The sequence below is a fragment of the Misgurnus anguillicaudatus genome, chromosome 10, assembly GCF_027580225.2.
Source record: "Misgurnus anguillicaudatus chromosome 10, ASM2758022v2, whole genome shotgun sequence".
Classification (NCBI taxonomy): domain Eukaryota; kingdom Metazoa; phylum Chordata; class Actinopteri; order Cypriniformes; family Cobitidae; genus Misgurnus; species Misgurnus anguillicaudatus.
Window position 1 is genome coordinate 11,452,547 of NC_073346.2, and position 23,047 is coordinate 11,475,593.

Below are 23,047 nucleotides of genomic sequence, written 5' to 3' on the forward strand. Positions count from 1 at the left end.
TATGAGGATGGCGGAGTAATGTTCTGTAAAGTCTGTCAGCACTCTGTGGTTTACCTGAGGCGACAGACAGACAGCATTAGATCATCTCTGATCCGCTCGACACAAGAACCGAAAAGCGAGCACTCCGGGTAAGTTTTATTTAGTTATTTTTCATTATGTTGTAAACATAATAAAAAGGTCTTAAGACATCTTAATACATGCTAATTTCAATATAAAAAGTAAACCAGGTAAAAAGTATTTACACAAGCTTTTTAATTTTGCTAATATATTGCAAAATTTAATAGACACTATAAATCACTCTATATTTAATTTTACATACAAAATATAAATATGATGGTCTTGATATACACATTACCTCTAGATTTAGTTTAATACAATATTTAGTCAGGTGTATCTGGAGTCTGACAGTCTGTCTACAAGTAACGTTAGCACTATTAAATAGACTTAAGGACTTTTTGGGGACATTTATAAGAAAAAATAGGAAAATAATAGCCTAAAATCTCAGGACTATGAGCTCAATGACAGTTTTTTTTCTTTTCAGTGTCCACCTCTAAATCAATTTTAATTCTAATTAATTAATTTAATTCTAATGTTTTTCACAGCATCTTTCAGAACACAAACACTGGCATCCTGTATATCAAAGACACCATCGGCAGCTGAAAGAAAGGAGTTCATCTTTGATTTTGTGAAGACCGTCCTTGAAGCTGACATACAACTGGAAAAAAAAACTCCCAAATTGTCCTAATTTCTGCAAAAGTACTGCAAGCAGGGAGGGTCAATTCCGGCTCCATCTCATTTACGCTCTGACTACCTTCCACAATTATTTCCTCAATATTTGGAAGACATCAAGCAGACAGTACATGGAAGTCCTGTATATGTAATTGCAGATGAAACAACAGATGCTTGTGGTCGTTCTGTCCTGGCTATGTTGAAAAAACAGACCAAGAAGGTAAGCGTATTGTATGTTTATAAAATGCCATTGGATGAAACTCAATTGTATGGTGAATTCAAAACATTAAAACTGTCTCCATCACCTTTGCACACACCAGTTGCTCCACGTACACCAACGGCTGAGAGGGTAAAATCCTTTCATTCATCAGTAGCTGCTTTTACATGGACATTTGTAATCCGTTTAAATGATCAATCTGAATAAAAATGCTCCATGTAAACACCTCAATCGGACTAAAAAGTGCCAATCTGATTAAAAATCTAATCCGCTTGTTAGGGGTGGTTTATACCGTTTGTAATCCGCTCAAAATGACATGTATACACTTGATCGGATGGATAACTGAAACTGGGAGGCTCTGCGCATGTGCCATCTTTTCTTTTTTTAATGGCGGTTGGGAAACGCACTGAAAGGTGCATTTCCGCCACCTACAGGACGGGAGTGTGGAGCATATGCACACGTGCAATGACGTAGAATTGCCGTAATGACATGTGACGCAAATAACTCGAGTTTGTTTTGCTGAAGGAAGTCACAAGAAGTGATTTTCTTGTTAATCTTGTTCCTATTATCCGTCCAATTCCCCATAAAGTGATACAAGACAGCGTTGTCCGGTCAGTCCATGATTTATTCTCTGATCCACAAACGCGTGTGTTTGGTCTCGCTCTTGCGAACGGTCTCTGCAGCACCGCGTGAAGTAAAATACGCTTTTTGGTCACACGTGAATGGGTGTTTTTGCTGCTGCTTTATAATCAGTGAGGCACAAAGCAAATCTTGAAACAGCGTGAAACTATATTTGTGCAATGTGCGCATGTCAAATGATCAAATCTGATGTAAATCTTGTGTCATATAAACACGCACATCAATCCGATCACATTATTAAGTGTTCATGTAAACGCTATGATAGGATTTATTAATCGGAAGGATTTTAATCCGATGGAGGCAAAATGTGTCCATGTAAACGTAGCTAGTGTCTGAACCGATGGTGATACATGTTGCTCCAATACACTCGACTCCAGCACCTAATGGCTGGTTCACACGGCAGGATAATTAGGCTGATTTTAGCCCAGATTCACCCCTTCTGACGATCTTAAGGATGTCCCGATAATCGTAAAATAAACTGATCAGATATTCTGCTCTCGTCTACTCGGAAGCACCTCGGGACCGCTCCGATCTCAAATCAGGGATATCCAACATGTTGGATTTTTTTGGCCCGATTTCTTCTCGTGTGTGGTGTCTCCCGGGGAAACGAGCATGCAGCCTGTGGACTGTGACGTGTAGCCAATCAGAAAGCGAGGTGACGAGGAAGCGAGGATGTACCGGGAAACAAAAATCATGGGTCACAACAACTCACCTCCATATCATGATGTAGCAAGTATAGTCCATGCTCGCGTTGTCTTGTCTCCACTTCTTTGACCATCGCCTTTGCTTTTGAGAACGTTTTTTGTCGCTTAAAAACAAACTGCAAACTATCGCCACTGCATCCTCTTCGTCGCCATGATTGTTTACTCTGAAATCACGTTTGATCTCGAGAGATTTTGTGAGACTTCCCGTCTGACCTGGGACTGCTCGGGAGTCAAATCGGTTCGTGTGTGATGTGTTGATTTTGCCATGTGGTGGCGCACCTCTAACTGTACGACCAAAACTGTTAGACCCGCGATGTTTTATCGGCGTGTGTGGGGTCTCTCAGGGTTGGAAAATCGGCCGACGATTTTAAATTTCTTCCCGTCTGAACCAGCCTTAAGGAGAGACGTTCAGTGAGGAAACTGTGCCCAGATGTTGAAAAAACAGATCAAGAAGGAAAGAGTATTGTATGTTTATAAAATGTCATTGGATGAAACTCAATTGTATGGTGAATTCAAAACATTAAAACTGTCTCCATCACCTTTGCACACACCAGTTGCTCCACGTACACCAACGGCTGAGCGATTCAAATCCTTTCATTCATCAGCGTCTGAACCGATGGTGATACATGTTGCTCCAATACACTCGACTCCAGCACCTGAAGAGAGACGTTCAGTGAGGAAACTGTGCCCAGATGTTGAAAAAACAGACCAAGAAGGTAAGAGTATTGTATGTTTATAAAATGTCGATGAAACTCAAATGTATAGTGAATTCAAAACATTAAAACTGTCTCCAGCACCTTTGCAAACACCAGTTGCTCCACGTACACCAGCAGCTGAGAGGGTAAAATCCTTTCATTCATCAGCGTCTGAACCGATGGTGATACATGTTGCTCCAATACACCCGACTCCAGCAATTAAGGAGAGACGTTCAGTGAGGAAACTGTGCCCAGATGTTGTTACAACATAAGTTGGAGAATGCTGGAGTACATCAGAGTATGGTCAATTGGATAATTGACTATCTCTCTAATAGACCACAGTATGTGAGGATGCAGGACTGTGTGTCTCAAGTTGTAAAGTGCAGTACTGGAGTTCCTCAAGGAACGGTTTCTGTTTACTTTTTACACCTCAGACTTTGTTTATAATTCTGAAACCTGTCATCTCCAAAAAATTTTGGATGACTCTGCAATTGTTGGTTGCATAAAAGACCACGATGAAAGTGAAAATAGGGAGGTCATAAAGCAATTTGTGGACTGGTCAGAGAAAAATGGTCTAAGACTCAATGCTAGTAAGACCAAAGAGTTTGTTATTAATTTCAGTAAACACCCACTGCAAGCTTTACCATTATATATACGGGACGAAGAAATTGAAATTGTAACATCCTATAAGTACCTGGGGGTATACCTGAATAATAAACTGGACTGCTCTAATAATACAACTCAGGTATACAAGAAAGCCCAAAGTCGTATTCATTTGTTGAGACGACTGAGATCGTTTGGTGTAGATCATCTATTACTTAAGACATTTTATGACTCTGTTGTATCATCTGTTGTTATGTATGACATTACTTGTTGGGGAGGGGGTCTGTTGGAAAAGGAAAAGAACAAATTAAATAAGCTCATAAAAAAGGCCGGATCGGTTGTGGGGTGTGTGTTACCCACTTTAGAGGAGATATCTCAGAGTAGAATGTGTGATAAATTGGTTTCTATGATGAGCCAAAAGGACCACCCCCTTTATGGTATAGTTCAAGCTCAAATGAGTTCCCACAGTGTAAGATTAATCCATCCCCGGTGTGTTAAAGTGAGATTTAGAAAGTCTTTTTTACCTACTTCTATTAGAATGTACAATCAACGGTATATAAGATGAAGAACCCTATGGTAGATATCCAAATAATAATAATGGTCTGCAAATTGATACTTCACAAAAATTGGATGGTGTGTTATGAATGCTATTTCTATGATGTATTATTATGTTTTATTTTTTTAAATGTATTTTTTACTGTTGCGTGAGACTTGCTGCTGTGACATTCTAAATTTCCCTTTGGGATTAATAAAGTAATCAAATCAAATCAAATAAAAAAAAAACAAGAAGGTAAGAGTATTGTATGTTTATAAAATGTAATTGGATGAAACTCAATTGTATGGTGAATTCAAAACATTAAAACTGTCTCCATCACCTTTGCAAACACCAGTTGCTCCACGTACACCAACGGCTGAGCGATTCAAATCCTTTCATTCATCAGCGTCTGAACCGATGGTGATACATGTTGCTCCAATACACTCGACATCATCACCTGAGATGAGGCGTTCCAAGGATGAAACCCAAGATAAGAGCCAAAGAGCAACACATAAACAAACAGGAACTGGGTATATACAGCAATCCTTAAGTTAAATTTACAACTTTTTAATACCTTTTTTACTACCTTCAAAATATTTTTTAAAACCATCACGACACTGAATTGCAAGTGTTAATCAGCAACCTTTCTATTATTTACACAGATTTTGGCATATAACATACAAAAAAAAGAATAGACACATGGATTAAAGTGAAAAAAATTATTCTGACTGAAATGTTTTCAGGCCTAGTCTTACTCCTTTAACTAACACTTTATGTAGGCGAGACCAATAGCATTTTAAGGGGAGATTTTTTTTTGCCATAAATTCCATATTGAAGTCTCCTGTGGCATATATAGGTTGCTGTAGTTTGCAGGGCATTTCAGATTAAGGCGAAACAGCTAAATAACTCACTATATAAAAAGAAAACATGAATATCACCATCTTTAATGAATCTTTTATTAATTATTTATTAATTGTAAATGTATTTATTTTAGCATTTACTAATATTTTTTTTAATCAAAGTTGAAACTGTTAACATTAGTGAATGCACCATGAACTACTGTCAATTACTGTAATGACATAAACAAGAATTCATTAATGCTTATATACTCTATATTTTTCATTGTTTGTTCATGTTATATAATGCATTTAGTGATGTGAACAAATACAACTTTTTCATATCATATTATTCAGTACACATAAACGAATAATCCAGGGTATGTTCTGTTCACAAAACTATGAGGGGCCGTGCGGCTAAAAAAACATACTTCACTTATGAATACATATGTAAAAGCATGCATACACATATATAAACACTCGCATATACATGCATACTGTTGGATGTTTAAGCAAATACCTATGAAATACATGTGCATACTAATGTGAAATTCATACCAATACATCTTAAGTTAGTAATGCATACATATACACTTGTGAATAACTTGCATATACATGTAAACTTAATGCACGCATACACCTATAAAAACTGAAATATACATATAAACTTAATACACGCATACACATATAAACACTCGCATATAAATATAAACTTGATGCACGCAAACATATATAAACATTCGCACATACATATAAACTCTGTCCATGCATATACACCCATTAAACACTTGCATATATATGTAAACTTGATGCACGCATACACATAAAAATACTCGCACATACATATAAAAAAACTTGCACATACATATAAACTTGATGCATGCATACACATAAAAACACTCGCACATACATATAAACTTGATGCACGCATACATATAAAAACACTCGCACATACATATAAACTTGATGCACGCAAACACCTATTAAACACTCGCATATACATACAAACTTTCAGTATAAAAGGAAGTCATTTCAGTATAAAAGGAAGTCATTTCAGTGTAAAAGGAAGTCATTTCAGTGTAAAAGGAAGTCATTTCACTATAAAAGGAAGTCATTTCAGAATAAAAGTCTCGATGGAGGGAGGAGCCAAGGTGACTGCAGCTACCATGAAGCAAGCGGGTGCACCACTATATTTGATGTAATTTGAAGTAATTAACAAAAATCCCGAGCCTTATTTGACAGCAGCACTAATTGAACTATTTGATCGGATGCATTTGATATACAGACCGTGACCGGAATGCACCCACAAATCGCGCTGTTATTAGAAATGCGTGTACGGCGTGTACGGAATCGAATCAAAACTTGACTTTTAGACCCGCAGTCTGCCTGTGCCATTCCACCCTAACCCGGACTGCAAATTAAATGTTAATATTATTCTACCCGTTACAATAAATATTAACAGCTCACTCGCTGGATACCCGTATCCGCCCGCCAGCCCACGTGCAGGACTCTGACATGGAGTATGCCTAAATAAAAAATCCCTGCCACCCATCTAGCCGACTCTTGTAACTCTTGTAATAGATTTTTGTGAATCTAGAAGGACTTCGATCATAGTCTATCACATTACGTCCTGTAGGTTCGTTTGGAATGTGTCTGCCGCACAGCTCCAGTCAGGACAGATCAGCCACCAGCGAGATTAAAAGGTGGGCTTTGTTTAATAAAAAAATTTTTAATGCATTTCTTTATATTACAATAAATATGATGAACAAGTCACCCATTTATCAAGTATCGATTAATTATTTTTACTTAATCCTTTTTGCTTTTTACAAAAAGTAGAATAGGCACGCATATTCTAAATTTAACCAAAATAATGGCTGTGGCGTTGAAGGAACTTTCCTGTTTTAGTGAAAAAGAAATAAGTTCTATTGCTGTTATTATGTATAGCATATATTGGTGATTTTTTGATAGCAAATATGACAGTTTTAAACATACTAAGTAGCCTATTTATTTATTTATTTATTGGCAAATACAGAACAACGAGGAACAAGTAGAAAAAAAGGTAGGCGACACGCCTTTCTACCTTGCGACAAAAAGATTAATCATAGCCAACTTAGGCTAAATGTAATTTTAAAATTTCGTTAATTAAAAAAAAAAGTAAACCGAAAGCCCATTGTTTATGCTTGTCAAATTTATGCTGACTCGGTCACAAAATTTCATCACGCAGTATTTGATATACAGTATTTATTTGTGTTAATGGAAAACAATATAGGCTATAGAAATTCGTGCTGAGTGACACGAAAAAGACAATCGTAATAATTTACACGAGAGAATAAAAGAGGAAAATATTGTCAATAAATACGAATAAATAAATCTACTATTTCATGACAAAATGCCTTAAGATATTGTTGGTTCTGCATTCATCTAGCCAGCATAAATTTGACAATCATAAACAATGCGCTCTCGTTTTAAAAATGACATTTAATCCTTTAATCATATAAGGGAGAAAGGCGTGTAGCCTACCTTTACTTTCTCTTCATTGTTCTGCATTTTCTAATGAATAAATCAATACTTAGTTTGTTTAAAACTGTTACATTTGTTATAAAAAACAATGTATGCTTCATAAAAATAGCTTGTTTATTTTTTACACTGTAAAAAAATAATACGCTGGATTTACTTAAAAATATAGTTCATAATTTTTGCATTTTAAAAATATAACATGATAAATATTTAGTTGAATTTACTAAATAATGTGTTCAGTTAGAATTACTCACCATTTCTGTGTTATTTTTTACTCAAATTTGGTTAAAAAACAAGAATGTTTTTATAGAATTTACTTTGTTTTAGTTAAATTTACTAAGCCACAAAATCATTTTTTGTCGGTAAAACCGCACACCCAGCTTCACTCAAATCGAGTCAAAACGGTCTTGACTTTTAGACCCGCAGTCTGCAATCCACCCTAACCTGGACTGCAGGTGACATGTTAACTGCCCCCCTTCAGTGCCCACCAACCCCACCACCAGTAAATAAATAAATACATAAAATAAAAACAAGCACTTTAAACAAAAAGCACACAGAACTCTTATTTTTTATTTTTTTTCCTAGTGTTTCACAAAACATTAAAGTCTAAACCACCCTAAACCCTGAATTTGCAGCATTAATTTCTAGTCCTCCCCTCGCGAGTTGTTCTTGTTCAGGGCCTGTAAATGTCCATTGAAATATAGTTTAATGTATTTCATAAAATTAATGAAAGATATAAAATTATGATTTTTTTGTTGAATTATCCCTTTTTCCAAATACATATGTCATTATGCACAATGTATAAAACTTTGAAAGTGAACAAAATCAATAACTTAAAAGATTTTCTAAAAGTTTCCAGTAGTTATGAATGACATAACTGCATATGTTGCATATGTATACTGTACATTGTATCCTTGGCACGTTTCTAATCCCCTTTTTATCCTGCTCAACTAAAGGCTTCCGCTAGACCGTTTGTCGTGACTCATCTATAAGGTTTTTTACATTAAAGCTATAGAGTTTCTCCTGCGGGCTTTCCCCCCTCGTGCTCGGGCAATAGGCTACTGCGTTGGGCGCGTTGTCCGCATATCCCAGAGAAAAGGAACATTCTTCTCGATTTGCTCTCGTTGTTGCAGGCCCGGAGTGGCCATAGGGAGGACCGGGAGAATTTCTGGCCTCGAGGGCTGGTGTTGTCATGCCACCGGGTTGAAGGTTGCTGTCCCTAGGCTGCCAGCACTCACAGCAGCCCCCCAATTTGCGGGTGATGTCCCCACCGCTTTATGCCCAAGTTGATTGTGTCCCGAGTCCCGATCACTTATTGGAAGAATTCTTGCATTAGGGTCCATTAACATCTAAAACAAATGGAAAACGCAGGAGGCGCCGCTTTCTTCTGGTTTTCAGTGCGCTCAGACGCGTCTATATTTGAGTGCGCTGGCTGCGCGTCTAGATTTAAAATGAACTTAAGCGCGATACGAGCGGCCTCTAAAAGGAAAATGATCTACAAACCGTATTTTATCGTCTATGAATAGTCATTATTCATATTTTATTGCAAGATGAACAAAAATCTATTTGATCCAAAACTCATCAGTTTATTGGAAAAAGTAAGTTTTATATGAATGAAGGTGATGTTTTCTTAAGTAAAACAAAAATGTGAAAGTCCATTATATATTTGTTCTTTTTTTGACACAAGGTATGCATACATTACGTTATTTGGCAATATATATATATATAAGTAAAACAAATAATATAAGGATTTTTATTTTTCCATCTGTTTCTCCTGCATACTTGAAAAATCTTACTTGTGTTTTGTATATCAGGGGGTTTCAAACTATTGCAAATATGTTTTTACAAGACCTACCATTTTTTTATAGAAATATAGGGGAAAACACATTTGTTCCCTTTTAGTATTTTTGAATAAGTTTCCTTAAATAATATTAAAATACCTAGGGCTGCACGATTATGGCAAAAATAATTGTTTAGGCTAGTATACTGTAAAATAATACAAATACTGTATATCAAATACTGCGTGACGAAATTTTGTGACCGAGTCAGCATAAATTTGACAAGCATAAACAATGGGCTTTCGGTTTGAAAAAATTTTCAATTAACGAAATTTTAAAATTACATTTAGCCTAAGTTGGCTATGATTAATCTTTTTGTCGCAAGGTAGAAAGGCGTGTCGCCTACCTTTTTTCTACTTGTTCCTCGTTGTTCTGTATTTGCCAATAAATAAATAAATAAATAGGCTACTTAGTATGTTTAAAACTGTCATATTTGTTATCAAAAAATCACCAATATATGCTACATAATAACAGCAATAGAACTTATTTCTTTTTCACTAAAACAGGAAAGTTCCTTCAACGCCACAGACATTATTTTGGTTAAATTTAGAATATGCGTGCCTATTCTACTTTTTGTAAAAGGCAAAAGGGATTAAGTAAAAATAATTAATCGATACTTGATAAATGGGTGACTTGTTCATCATATTTATTGTAATATAAAGAAATGCATTACATTTTTTTTTATTAAACAAAGCCCACCTTTTAATCTCGCTGGTGACTGATCTGTCCTGACTGGAGCTGTGCGGCAGACACATTCCAAACGAACCTACAGGACGTAATGTGATAGACTATGATCGAAGTCCTTCTAGATTCACAAAAATCTATTACAAGAGTTACAAGAGTCGGCTAGATGGGTGGCAGGGATTTTTTATTTAGGCATACTCCATGTCAGAGTCCTGCACGTGGGCTGGCGGGCGGATACGGGTATCCAGCGAGTGAGCTGTGAATATTTATTGTAACGGGTAGAATAATATTAACATTTAATTTGCAGTCCGGGTTAGGGTGGAATGGCACAGGCAGACTGCGGGTCTAAAAGTCAAGTTTTGATTCGATTCCGTACACGCTGATAGGCAGCTGCTTTTATAAACGTCTTCTGCTTGTTTGTGTCCATGCTCAGTTTGGAAACAGTTAAGGATTTCTAATAACAGCGCGATTTGTGGGTGCATTCCGGTCACGGTCTGTATATCAAATGCATCCGATCAAATAGTTCAATTAGTGCTGCTGTCAAATAAGGCTCGGGATTTTTGTTAATTACTTCAAATTACATCAAATATAGCGGTGCACCCGCTTGCTTCATGGTAGCTGCAGTCACCTTGGCTCCTCCCTCCATCGAGACTTTTATTCTGAAATGACTTCCTTTTATACTGAAATGACTTCCTTTTACACTGAAATGACTTCCTTTTACACTGAAATGACTTCCTTTTATACTGAAATGACTTCCTTTTATACTGAAAGTTTGTATGTATATGCAAGTGTTTAATAGGTGTTTGCGTGCATCAAGTTTATATGTATGTGCGAGTGTTTTTATATGTATGCGTGCATCAAGTTTATATGTATGTGCGAGTGTTTTTATGTGTATGCATGCATCAAGTTTATATGTATGTGCAAGTTTTTTTATATGTATGTGCGAGTATTTTTATGTGTATGCGTGCATCAAGTTTACATATATATGCAAGTGTTTAATGGGTGTATATGCATGGACAGAGTTTATATGTATGTGCGAATGTTTATATATGTTTGCGTGCATCAAGTTTATATTTATATGCGAGTGTTTATATGTGTATGCGTGTATTAAGTTTTTATGTATATTTCAGTTTTTATAGGTGTATGCGTGCATTAAGTTTACATGTATATGCAAGTTATTCACAAGTGTATATGTATGCATTACTAACTTAAGATGTATTGGTATGAATTTCACATTAGTATGCACATGTATTTCATAGGTATTTGCTTAAACATCCAACAGTATGCATGTATATGCGAGTGTTTATATATGTGTATGCATGCTTTTACATATGTATTCATAAGTGAAGTATGTTTTTTTAGCCGCACGGCCCCTCATACAAAACAGCTTACAGTCACAGCTCTAATACAGTAACGTTGTGTATGAATATAAACTCTGAACGAGCAACTCGAGTTAAAGTAGTGTACAAATCCCACAGGATGTCTGTAACCATAGTGAATGAAATTAAATGACTGTACGTACCTTTATCAACAAAATATTATGTTACAATAGAGGCAGCGCTGAAGTGCTATTTTATGCGCAAATGTTTCTGCTGTACTTTCTCCTAAGACCTAAATGGTCGTGTTTATATGAGGATATTTGCAAAGACGAGGATTTTAAGGCCAATAAAGCGGCAAAAATACTCAGAACACAAGCTCAATGAGAAACGAATGCGCGGCTAGCGTGCTCCTCTGACACAGAAACAGCGGACGCACTGTTGTTTGTGTTTAAATGGCTTAAAATCACTTGTTTTTAAACTGCGGTGCTTAAATATATGTACAAATGTTACGTTTTTGTGACAACACGCAAATGCAACTGCAAGAACCGACAGGTGGATGACAGCAGTCGGGTTTTCTGAAAGGACGTTTTATTGGAAATAATATTAGATTAATTTTAGATTTAATTGATTATAGATTCCTTATTCCAGATGACTCCTTTATATTATTCATTGATTTCTATAAAGCGTTCGATACTATTGAACATTCGTTTATGTTCAAAGTTATTGATTTTTTTGGTTTTGGATTTTTTTTTCAAAAAGCAATTCGTACACTTTATAATGGATGTAATAGTTCAGTCCAGCTGTCCCACGGTACTTGTCAGAGATTTGATATAGGCCGTGGGATAAGACAAGGATGTCCTATATCACCTTTTCTCTTTATTTTGGTTACTCAGGTCATGGCTGCACATATCAAAAAGCAAGTTTTCAAGGAATATCAGTGTTTGGGAAAGAGATTAAACTTAGTCAATTAGCAGATGATACCACAATTTTTATCAAAAACAGTGATGATGTGGGTGAAGTTATTAATTGTATTGAAACATTTTCTGGTATCTCTGGATTAGTGATGAATAAGAATAAGTCCATTTTATTTTCTCTTAAAGAATGTGTCTTGAAGGAAATTTGTGGAATACCAATTAAAGATAATCTCAAATACCTTGGGATAATGGTATGTAAAGATTTGAATCAAAGAAGCAAGTTAAACTATGAGCCTATTATAGAGAAAATTAAGAATCGATTTAATATGTGGCTTATGCGAGATCTGTCCCTAAATGGACGTGTTCTGCTTTCAAAAGCAGAAGGGATTTCAAGGTCTGTTTATATATCAATGTCAGCAGATGTTCCAAACATTGTTGTCAAAGATTTGGATAAGATTCTTTATGATTTTATTTGGAGGAAGAAAATACACTATTTACGGAAAGATATTTTAAATAATAATAGAGCTTTTGGTGGCCTTGAAGTCTTAAGTTTTACAGATCTTAATAACGTGTTTAAGATAAAATGGATAATTGAATTTATTAAAAATAAAGACAGTATTTGGAATATTTTCCCTAATTACATATTTAATTCTTTGGGTGGCATTAATTTTCTTTTAAAATGTAACTTTTCGGTTGACAAAATCCCAGTTAAATTGGCAAACTTTCATAAGCAGGCATTGCTGGCTTGGCAATTAATTTATAAACATAACTTTTCTCCGCATCGATACTTTATATGGAATAACAAAGATATCTTGTACAAAAAAAAATCTATATTTAATCAGACTTGGTACGACAATGGAATTTTTACTGTTAATCAATTGCTTAATGAACAAGGTTTACTCTTAACATATTCTGAATTTCTCAACAAATTTATGATTCCTGTGAGACCAAAAGAATATGCTATTATCTTTGATGCAATCTCTGATAAAATTGTACTACTATTACGAAGTCCTGGATTCTATCCTGTAAATGTTGATTTTCAAACCAGTTTTTGTAGTGATACAATGTTTATTGGGGATATTGATATACTGAAAGATAAATGTAATAATAAATATATAAGGAATATTTTAAAAACAAATTATTTACCATCCTCAACAGTGTTTTGGTCCACAAAATTTAAAGATATTAATTGGAAAAAAGTATGGTCAATAACAAATAAATTTTTTATTAGTAATAAAATTAAAGAAGTTTCTTATAAAATTTTACATAGAATTTACCCTGTCAAAGAGGTGATTGAACGTTTCCATTTGAATATTGAAAACTTGTGTGAATTTTGTGGTGTTGCCAAAGAGTCTATCACTCATCTGTTTTTTGATTGTGTATACTCAAAAATGTTTTGGGTAGATGTATCTAACTTCATTTCTAGGATGTGTGAAATATGTATACAAATTGATCTATATGATGTAGTTTTTTTCTTTGTACAGGACATTGTTGATTCCAAAAGTAAGATGTTTTTCCTTATTCAACTTATTATTTTACTTGGAAAATATCATATTCATGTTAAAAGATGGACAAAAGCTAAGCCAAACTTTGAACAATTTTTAAGAGAAATTAAACAATATGGAATTACACTGGACAAAATCAAAAACAAAAAGGCAAGAAAAACCCATGAAATTCTTTGTTATTTTAAATTGTTGTAACTTACCACTGGCATTTTTTTTTATCTTTCTTTTACTTATAATTTATTTTTTAACTACTTTATAATTTATGTTTACTTGATCTTCAATTGTTGCGAGATGTATATTTTTTGTTATAACTCCTTGTATACTTTTTGAATTTCTGAAATAAAATTTCTGAAAAAAAAAAAAAAAAAAAAAAAAAAAAAAAAAAAAAGACAGGTGGATGACATCAAAGTCCCGCGAGAGCATTTCGGAAGTCTCCTCTTATGATTCCGCGTCAATCGCTCTTACGGGATTTGTCATCTGCCTCGTGTTTCTTGTGGCGCCACATTAAGTTTAACAAACCCGTTGTATCAGCCACTGGCTATATCAGCACAGTAGCCTATTAAAAACGTGACGCGGATGATCAGTAACGTCAGAAATCATTTACAATACAGGACCCCTAACGTTAGTCATACTGTGCAAAGACACGCAAGTTAACTTACCCGTTTGGTTTTCTTAGCCCACGAACTGAAAGGCTTGCCAATCTTCATCATTTCGCTAAGCCAAGTCAATCTCCATTGGTCTTTTACTCCTTTATCGATCTTCAAAACATCGGGACCTTCCTGCATTATAAGTTTGACCATGCTAGCTGAAATAAAGTTTTACCTCAGTTTAACGTGATACAGTAAGAAAACCCGGAGTGGATCCGGTGCGTAGTGAATACAGAACGCTTACAGTGGAGAGAGGAACGTGATTTGGCTCCACTCCAGGCTTTGATCACACCCCAGAGACGAAAGATCTTTGATTATGTGCCCAGATATGCTAAAGCCCATATTTAAATTAACCGCCTTTGCAAACGTTGCAAAAAGCTTCTCGGCTGTTTCCAACTATTGGCCTAAGCCAGTCTTTAAACCGAGCGTCCTCCAGCCAGAGGTCCGAAAACTTGCACTTGCCCATATTTACTTGGTAAACTCGAGTCGCGCGGAGCAGAGGTTTACCGCCAAGCTACCAGCTTGAACTGCCCAACGTACACATCGCGTGACGTCATTCGTTTGCTAGCTCGCTCACTCTAGATTCGCAGGTGATAAAAAAAAAATAGATTCGCAGGTGATGGCGGAAAGCTTGGCGAACAGTGGACAAATTTTTTATTACAAAAAAATTAGAGAAGTCTCTTTTAAAATAATGCATAGGATATACCCGGTTAAGCATGTGTTGGAAAGGTTTAAATTGGATATTGATTATTTATGTTGTTTTTGTCAAGGTGAAAAGGAAACCATTTTTCATTTATTTTTTCATTGTATACACACAAAGATGTTTTGGGTTGAATTGGAAAGAGTTAATTATGAAAAAACTGAACATTGTTTTACAGCTAACTGGACTGGACATATTAATATACTTCAATGACCAAACACTTGATAAAGAAAAGGAATATCTTATTCAGATGTTGATTTTACTGGGAAAATTTCACATTCATAAGGTAAAATGGTCTGACTCCAAACCAAACTTCGTTCACTTTAAAAAAGAGCTTAAGAATTACTAAAGAGCTTAAAAATACTGTACTATGCTAAAGAACTGATATGACATTGCTAGTTGAATGACATCATTTTTCTTTTTTTTCCTTCTCTCTCTCTTTGTTAATTTATTTATTTTAAATAACTCTGGCTTGTTCATTTAAAAATTGTATACTTTTGTTTAATTGCATATTTCTAATTGTACTATTGCTGACTGCAAAATAATAATAATAATAATAATAAAAATCGATTCGCAGGTGATTTGAACTAATTTCCAGGCATCATAACATTACAAAACTGACTGAATCCGTGAATGGAAGGCTTGTGACTGTTATCGAAAAGAAGGGTGGCTATATTGGTCACTGAGTTTATATATATATATATTTTTTTTATTGTTTTATTTGTACATGTGTTTACACATAAAAAAAACTCTGGTTTTTTTTGTAAATGTAGAGTTTGTTTATTATTCTCACTTTAACAGGTGAAGTGAAAAAAAAACCAAGTGAGATGTTTTCATTTAGTTGCCTAATAATTCTGCACACTAATAGTTGCCTAATAATGGTGTACATAGAAATATTCTCTTAAGAAAGCCAAAATTTCACTTTTACTACTTAAATGTTCAGGTTTAAGGGTTTGTTAACATTTTGAATTGACCAAGAGCACTGTAGTTGTACAATAACAAAAGTAATCCTCAAAAATACAACTTGCCTAATTCTGCACTCCCTGTATATATATATATATATATATATATATATATATATATATATATATATATATATATATATATATATATATATATATATATATATATATATATATATATATATATATATATACATAAATGCAACAGATACACTCCAGTCAAAGCCTTGTGGTTTATCATGTTTACTTTAAATCTGAAGATAATAATAATAACGCTCTCACTTTGAGATTAATTCATAATCTTTTTACACAGTTGAATTTAATAAAAGGCTTTCAGGTAAAGTCAGACTTAATTCACAAAATGCACACAATGTTTCCTAATCTGATCTCTGACAAGACGCTGTTCATGTTTCTTGTCTCCTCACACTAACCATGAAGAATTACATGACATGAATCAATGACATATATTTAATTCCAAACGAAGTTATGTAGCATTAAAGAATATTACTGTGGGTCGTGTAAGATTTCTATGATAAAACATTTGTTAAATATTACATGTTTAATAAGAACTTTCTGTCACCGATAAAACTCAAATGCACAGCTCCACATTCAATAAGCGCAATAGAGTGCCGAAGTAATGGCGTCACTTTGTAGGCTAAAACGCGGAAGTGAGGTAGCATTTTAGCACTACGGGTTCCCTCGCCCTGAAGTCTATGGGTTTTTTGAATGGGTTTTTGCTAAATCGCCTGAAATAAGGTCTGTGGTTAACAAAACCTCTAAATATTTTCACGTTTTGTTCTATGACATAAAATACACCAGTTATAATCTGCTTGTGATTTTTTTAAACTTTATTGTGCCTTAAAAACGGTGGTTGCTAACAAGTTGCTAATAGGGACTACATCCTTGGCGGGGAGTTTAGACGTCATCATGACAGGAAATCTGTCACTAGCCTTTCAGCCTCACGTTCTCAGAAGTTTACCTTTCAGTTAATATACATAGCGTTATATATTTAGTCTTTTCAAATTGTAGTTTTTCCAAATATTGTTGTACTGTGGAGAGACTGTAGTTTGACATGTTTTGTTTTGTCCGGAGACAAAGTTTACTTATTTTATGAAAATAAAGATGTTTACTACAAAACTTGCTGCAATGTTTCTGTGGATCAGTGATTGGAGCATTTTGTTAACTTTTGTTTAATTCCCAGAGAACGCGCTGATATCTATAGCTTGAATGCACTGTAAGTCACTTGTCTAACAAATACCAAAAATTAAATGTTATACTATTGTAACCAGGGTGCGATTTGTGAAAAAAACAGAGGGGGGGATGTTTTCATAGGCGTCGATTTCGGCGACGGTACCCACCATATTTCGTCATGAGTCATTTTGTACCCACCATTAGTTTTAACTACTTGATTGTTTTCAGTGGTTATGAAGAGCAATATGAGAGAGAAATTTGGTAATTATTGTCCGACCTAAACAAAAATCCATTATAATATTATTATTTTTTAAAATATTTTTCTAATTTAAATATTTCTAATATTCAGAAATGCGCTCTCCGCTCACGAGCTCTGATCGGAACAAACCCGAACCTCACTGTCTGCTGAACTTGCGCAGAAACATAAAAATATAACCAGCTTTTCAAAATAGTTTTAAAACTAAAGATTTATACTATTTTAGCACAAATTATGAGCTTATTGACGATTTTTTATAATTCTTGACATAATGCGTCTCTGTCCACAGCACATTTCAAAACATTTTAATTCATAAAATAAATCATGAAAACATGAACTCATCACTGCATTTGCAGGAATTGTAAAATCTTTTTTCTTATTAACTCATGAAGCAGCCTAACGCAATATTTTTACTCTAATAGCTTATCTTTCCCCACACATATGAACTGTGATCATGCACAACGAAAAAACACGCAATAATTAAATCTTGAATGGCAAAACTATATGGCACAATGTAGTGTCAACTTAAACATAAATATGAACAATGTATTGATTGCAAAGTTAAACCATTACAGTAGAAACCGTTTTAATGCTGCTTTTAAAGTAATAACATTAACTTTACACCGCGATGCTTAACAGTGATTTACAGTGAAATTATAGAAAAGTCAGATGCATTATGTGTTAGTCACTTAGCCTCATTTGCGCAAACTGGACGCGCCCGCGCCTCGCTAAACGCCTCATCGGCATTTATCATGTGTGTAACTTCTGCCATTCTCAATGGTGTGACTGGGACACTAACTCTGCTTGTCATCATAAACAGATAATCAGATTGTGATCTTTATTCCCGCTTTATTAATATGCGGCTGAATATGCTGCATTTCATCTTTTCGACACACAGCTCCATAACCATCTCGCAAGTGTTGATAGGCTATTACTCGTGAGATGTAACCTGGTCTGTAACCAATCAGATAGCGCCGTGGGCGGGACATTGATCAAGTCTTCAGAGTGGTGAATACAGAGATGATGCGCGGCAGCTGTATCAGAGCCAGCCAAAGTAGCGCATTTTAAAACAAAATTGACTTTAATCAAACCACGGATCCGTGATAAGTTTTGTGATCCGTCTCGCCACTAGTGTAGTAGCACTGATCACTTTGAGAGGGGGATAAATTTATCCCCACCGGGGATAAAAATAATTAAGCAGAGGCAGGGATACATTGACCAGAAAGGGGGAAATCCCACGCATCCCCCCCCGGCAAATCGCACCCTGATTGTAACTATACACCAGTCAGCTCACAGTAATGTGAGATACAATTTACTACACAGGCTCTCACATTGGGGCTTGTGGATTACCAGGTAAAAATATATAGAAAATGTGAACAAAATTAGTATATATGGTTTATTTAGAGAACATATATGGTTTAATTATAATATATTGTATTTAAGCATTGATGCTATTGGACAATTCTCTTTAAATTTAACATATATAATTATATATAACTTTTATATTAAATGTTTGGAATTTAACTGTGTTCTGTTTGTTCAGAGATTGTATAGTTATCTTAAAAATACATAGAACACTATTATAACTCCTCTATCTCTCCATAGTTTTAATTAATGACACTTGATAAACCTTGTCCCTCATGCTGGCCCTTACAATACCGGTAAGTAAACCAGCATCTAAGCTGCACTGTTATGTCCAGATTTATAGTGGTTCTCTCTCCTCGATCTATGGTTTTCTATCGTCTAAGTAAGAAAAAGTACATAAGATTGGAAATTGATACGGCAATAGCTAGTGCTTCTGAGATGTTTTTTTTTCTGGCGAATTAGCAAATGGTATGCAAACATACAATCAAACATAATACAGTGAAATATAATTTTTAAAGTTTATTTGGGGCACAATGATAATATTAAGGTTTATATAAACTAACGAAATAATTAAACTAATAAATAAATAAAACATTAACAAAAAATCACGCGTAAACAAAATTTCTAACATTTTTGGAAATAACGAATGGGCAATATTTCTCATGAAAAAGTGGATAAGTGTCCATAAACCGCGCAGATCACAATGAGCGAGCGTGTTTTTTAAATAAAGTTTGAGAAAGCTTGAAGATGACGTTGATCCGCGACCGGTGCGCTGTAGTCCGTTTATAGCATACCGTTAGCATTTTATATCTGACGGCTTTATTTAGGCTTCAAAATGTATACATTTTCGTTTAACTTATAAAGATTATCTTGATAGACAAAACGTGTAAGGTTCATAACTCTTTGTTGAACACAGATCTTATTTTTTGCGATTTTCCAAAAGTCTATGGGAAAAATGAATGGCTTTTCGATCGAGGGAACCCATGCGCCGCTAACTTCCGGGTTGGCCTACAAAGTGACGTCATGACTTCGGCACTCTATTCCTGTCATGGTAACCCCCGACCCGCCTTCTTTGATTTGATTGGTCAATAACTCCGCCTTCTTTGATTCGATTGACCGGTAACTCCGCCGTCTTTAATTTGATTGGTTACCTCAATCATTTTACTGACATTGACGAGCGCTGTTAGACCATGAGATTGACCAAATGCGTTGTACAACATTTAGAGCACCAAATACAATAATACTACAAAATATATATAAATAAAGGACCGGACCATGATGGTGTTAGCGGCACTGATTAAACAAGCACATAAAAAGTAAAGACAAACAGACTCACCTCCGTAAAGTTACTTTGCTGATCATTTCTTGTTCGCTTCAGTCGCTAGATGGCGTCATTAACACCCAACACTCACTCATCTGTCAAACACACGTGAAGTTTTGATCAGACACACACAGCATCTACAGTAACTGTTCTCCATCCTCTGTTTATAAACATTTCCCTCATGTTTTCAGTTGATAATAAAAAATAAAGTAATTCTGTTACATCTATTCTCCAGATTTTCCCTTAAATCAGCACAGAAAATTAAAAGAAATTTAATTTCTAAAAGTTTAAAGGCCAGATATTGCTGGAAATATTGTATGTGTATATAAAAAACTTTATTTAATTAATTACATGAGTTATAAGATGCAGTTTTAAAAGTTATTGCAAAATTACATTTGTTTATATTTATTTCTTTATTTTATGCATTTTTCAAAATGTTTTGAGTTCATTTCTATTGGCTCCTGCTCCTCAGCATATTTCTGATGACATCATCGGTTGTCACTGGTGATCAGTAAACTAATGACAGTGTGTGAAGTACATGCATATTAAAACAGCTGTTCAACACGTTAAGACATGGGACTAGCAAACAGCCTCTTCATACAGCTTGGCTGTATTAAGGAGCAAGAACAACGAGAAATACAGCGTCCGTCTGACTCTACACAGAAAGGTTTCAGATGTGATGCGCACAGGAGGAAGACCTTAAAGAAATGCCGTCAAATAGAGCAAAAGGGAGTGAGTCTGGATCCTGTGCTGGAGTACAGCGCATCTGAAACAAAGACTGAGTTTGAGAAGAAAACAGAAAGCAGTCGAGGGAGAAAGTCAGAAAGAGAACGACAGAAGAAGAAAAGAAAGACAGATGATACTGAAGGGATGAAGAGAAAGTCAGCACTGAAACCACTGGTGGTAAACGCTGCTCCTCAAAACTCTGCTTCAGCACCTGAGACGTCAAAACCCCCCAGAAAAAGAGTCAAAGACTCAGAGCAACACATGAACGCATTGGGACAGAAGGAGAAAACCTACCAAGATGCATCTCCATCGTCTAATGAAACAGCAAGACTGTCTCTGTCTCCTTTGCCAACACCAGTTGCTCCATGTACCTCCATGTCCTTTCCTTCATCTGCGTCTAAACCGAGGGTGATACATGTTACTCCAGTATACTCAACTACATCACCTGAGATGAGGCGTTCAAGGAGGAAACTCAACATAAGAGCCAAAGAGCAACACATAAACAAAGAGGAACCGAGTGAAGAGATGAAGATGCAGAGTCTCAACAAAACCAACCATGAAGGTAACAGTTTAAGTTTACAAAGATGTCACATTATACAACTTCATTGTGTGTTGAGGTAAAAACTTTACAACTCTCTCCATACTTTCTTTAGGGTCCAGTGAACTGCCGGTTGGAAGTGCGGCATTCAGTCCAAATCCTCAAGATACTCAGGAGACAAAACTGAAGGAAGCTGCTAAAGATTCAGAGCAACACGCTGTATTAGAACGAAGTGGAGAGAAAAAGATAAAAACCTTCATCAAAAGAAAGCAAGAAGGTAAGAGAAATCCTAGCAAGGTATACCAAGATAAAACTGTGTTGTCTTTTGAGCTTGAAACATTCAGACTGTCTCCATCTTCTTTGCCAACACCAGTTGCTCCACGTACATCAGCTCCAGCACATGAGGAGGTCAAATGCTTTTATTCTTCAGTGTCTGAGCTGCTGGTGTTAGATGTTGCTTACTTCGCTTCAGCACCTGAGGAATCAGAGCAACAGAGAGAAACACTGCAACAGACGGGACAGATAAAGAGGCAGACTCACATCCAAACAAACCAAGAAGGTAAAACTTTAAGATTACATCACAAAATACAACTCAATTGTGTGTCGAGGTTAAAATCTTACCTTAACTCTTTTTTTGTCCTTTCATTCTTTAGAGTCAAATTCACTGCCAGTTGGATCTGCTCTGCTTAGCTCAGATGTTGAATATACTGAGGTGATAACACTGTCAACTACTTCATCCCAGTCTGACCTCACTCCACAACTCACTGACATCCTAATGGACATTGAGTATGAAGACAGCGGGTGTGTTGAAGATGATGATGTGCAGTTCATCTCTCAATCTGAGCTGAAGGATAACGGATGCCGGCGAAGACCAAAGGCGGGGACGAAAAGTTATCCAACCTTTTGTTGGATGGAAAAAACTGTAGAGATGCTGGAGACGGAGAGTCAGAGTGAAACGGATGAAGTTCAGCTAGAAGCTCCAGAACTGCAGGAAGCACCTGGCGAAAAAGCATCTATAGAGACCAACAATGAAGAGAAACATGTCTTTCAAAAGACTAGAGATGAAATTGATGAAAATATCATGAAGATGTTTCAAGTACGTTCTAATGGTACCGGGGGACCTGCTCAACCTCAAGTCAAAGGTCAGGAGAAGACCAATGCTGTGAAGAAAACAAAAGGACTGTTTCTTCTTCATACCTGGGCAGAGCAAAGAGCCAGAAAAAAAGAGGAGAAGAAAAGAAGAAAAGAAAAGGAACAAAGAGACAGACAGTTACTGCTGGAAAAATACACCAACAGTCCGGCGATGAAGCATCTTCTTATTAATAAGTATAACCGCTTCAATGAGACATCCTAACACCTCCACCTGCTCCTGATGCCTCCTCTTCAGGTGTGACCTCCACCTCCTCCAACCTGAAACCTCCTGTACATAGTTCTGTTTTACATTTGTAAATAAAAGTCATTAAAATACAGTTGTCTTTCATTAAAACACACAGTGCATTGTAGTATCATATCCACAGAGTCAGTATTCATAATTGGGCTGCTATAGGCAACCATTTGATCAGTTATGCCGATGTGCCGTGCAACCATTTCTCTATTTTCATGTTTG

At 35.7% G+C, this 23,047-nt stretch overlaps 1 protein-coding gene and 1 long non-coding RNA gene across 4 annotated transcripts; one reads left to right on the forward strand and one right to left on the reverse strand.

Annotated features, from left to right (window-relative positions):
- Positions 1-472: 472 nt before the first annotated feature.
- LOC129447706 (uncharacterized) lies at positions 473-22,679 on the reverse strand. 3 transcript variants are annotated; one of them, XR_012371445.1, is made up of 9 exons: positions 22,555-22,679; positions 22,063-22,454; positions 21,745-21,916; positions 21,198-21,658; positions 20,193-20,272; positions 4,463-4,579; positions 3,087-3,229; positions 2,829-2,945; positions 473-2,709 (listed from the first exon to the last, which is right to left on the reverse strand). It is a non-coding gene; the product is annotated as an uncharacterized lncRNA (long non-coding RNA). The 3 variants fall into 3 exon arrangements; XR_012371446.1 differs by having other exon boundaries at positions 21,198-21,637; positions 22,542-22,679; XR_012371444.1 differs by having other exon boundaries at positions 22,542-22,678.
- Positions 21,336-22,893, forward strand: LOC141367210 (uncharacterized). The gene is made up of 4 exons (XM_073871867.1): positions 21,336-21,465; positions 21,557-21,718; positions 21,815-22,000; positions 22,095-22,893. The coding sequence occupies exons 1-4, from the start codon at positions 21,354-21,356 to the stop codon at positions 22,793-22,795; spliced, it is 1,161 nt and encodes a 386-aa protein (XP_073727968.1). The 5' UTR covers positions 21,336-21,353; the 3' UTR covers positions 22,796-22,893.
- Positions 22,894-23,047: the final 154 nt, after the last annotated feature.

Excerpts from the sequence above, each read along its gene's own strand:
- LOC141367210 (XM_073871867.1), top strand. The coding sequence starts at position 21,354 with ATGAGGCGTTCAAGGAGGAAACTCAACATAAGAGCCAAAGAGCAACAC. Across the intron at positions 21,466-21,556 it reads CAACAAAACCAACCATGAAG|GGTCCAGTGAACTGCCGGTT; the intron begins GTAACAGTTTAA and ends TACTTTCTTTAG. Across the intron at positions 22,001-22,094 it reads CATCCAAACAAACCAAGAAG|AGTCAAATTCACTGCCAGTT; the intron begins GTAAAACTTTAA and ends TTCATTCTTTAG.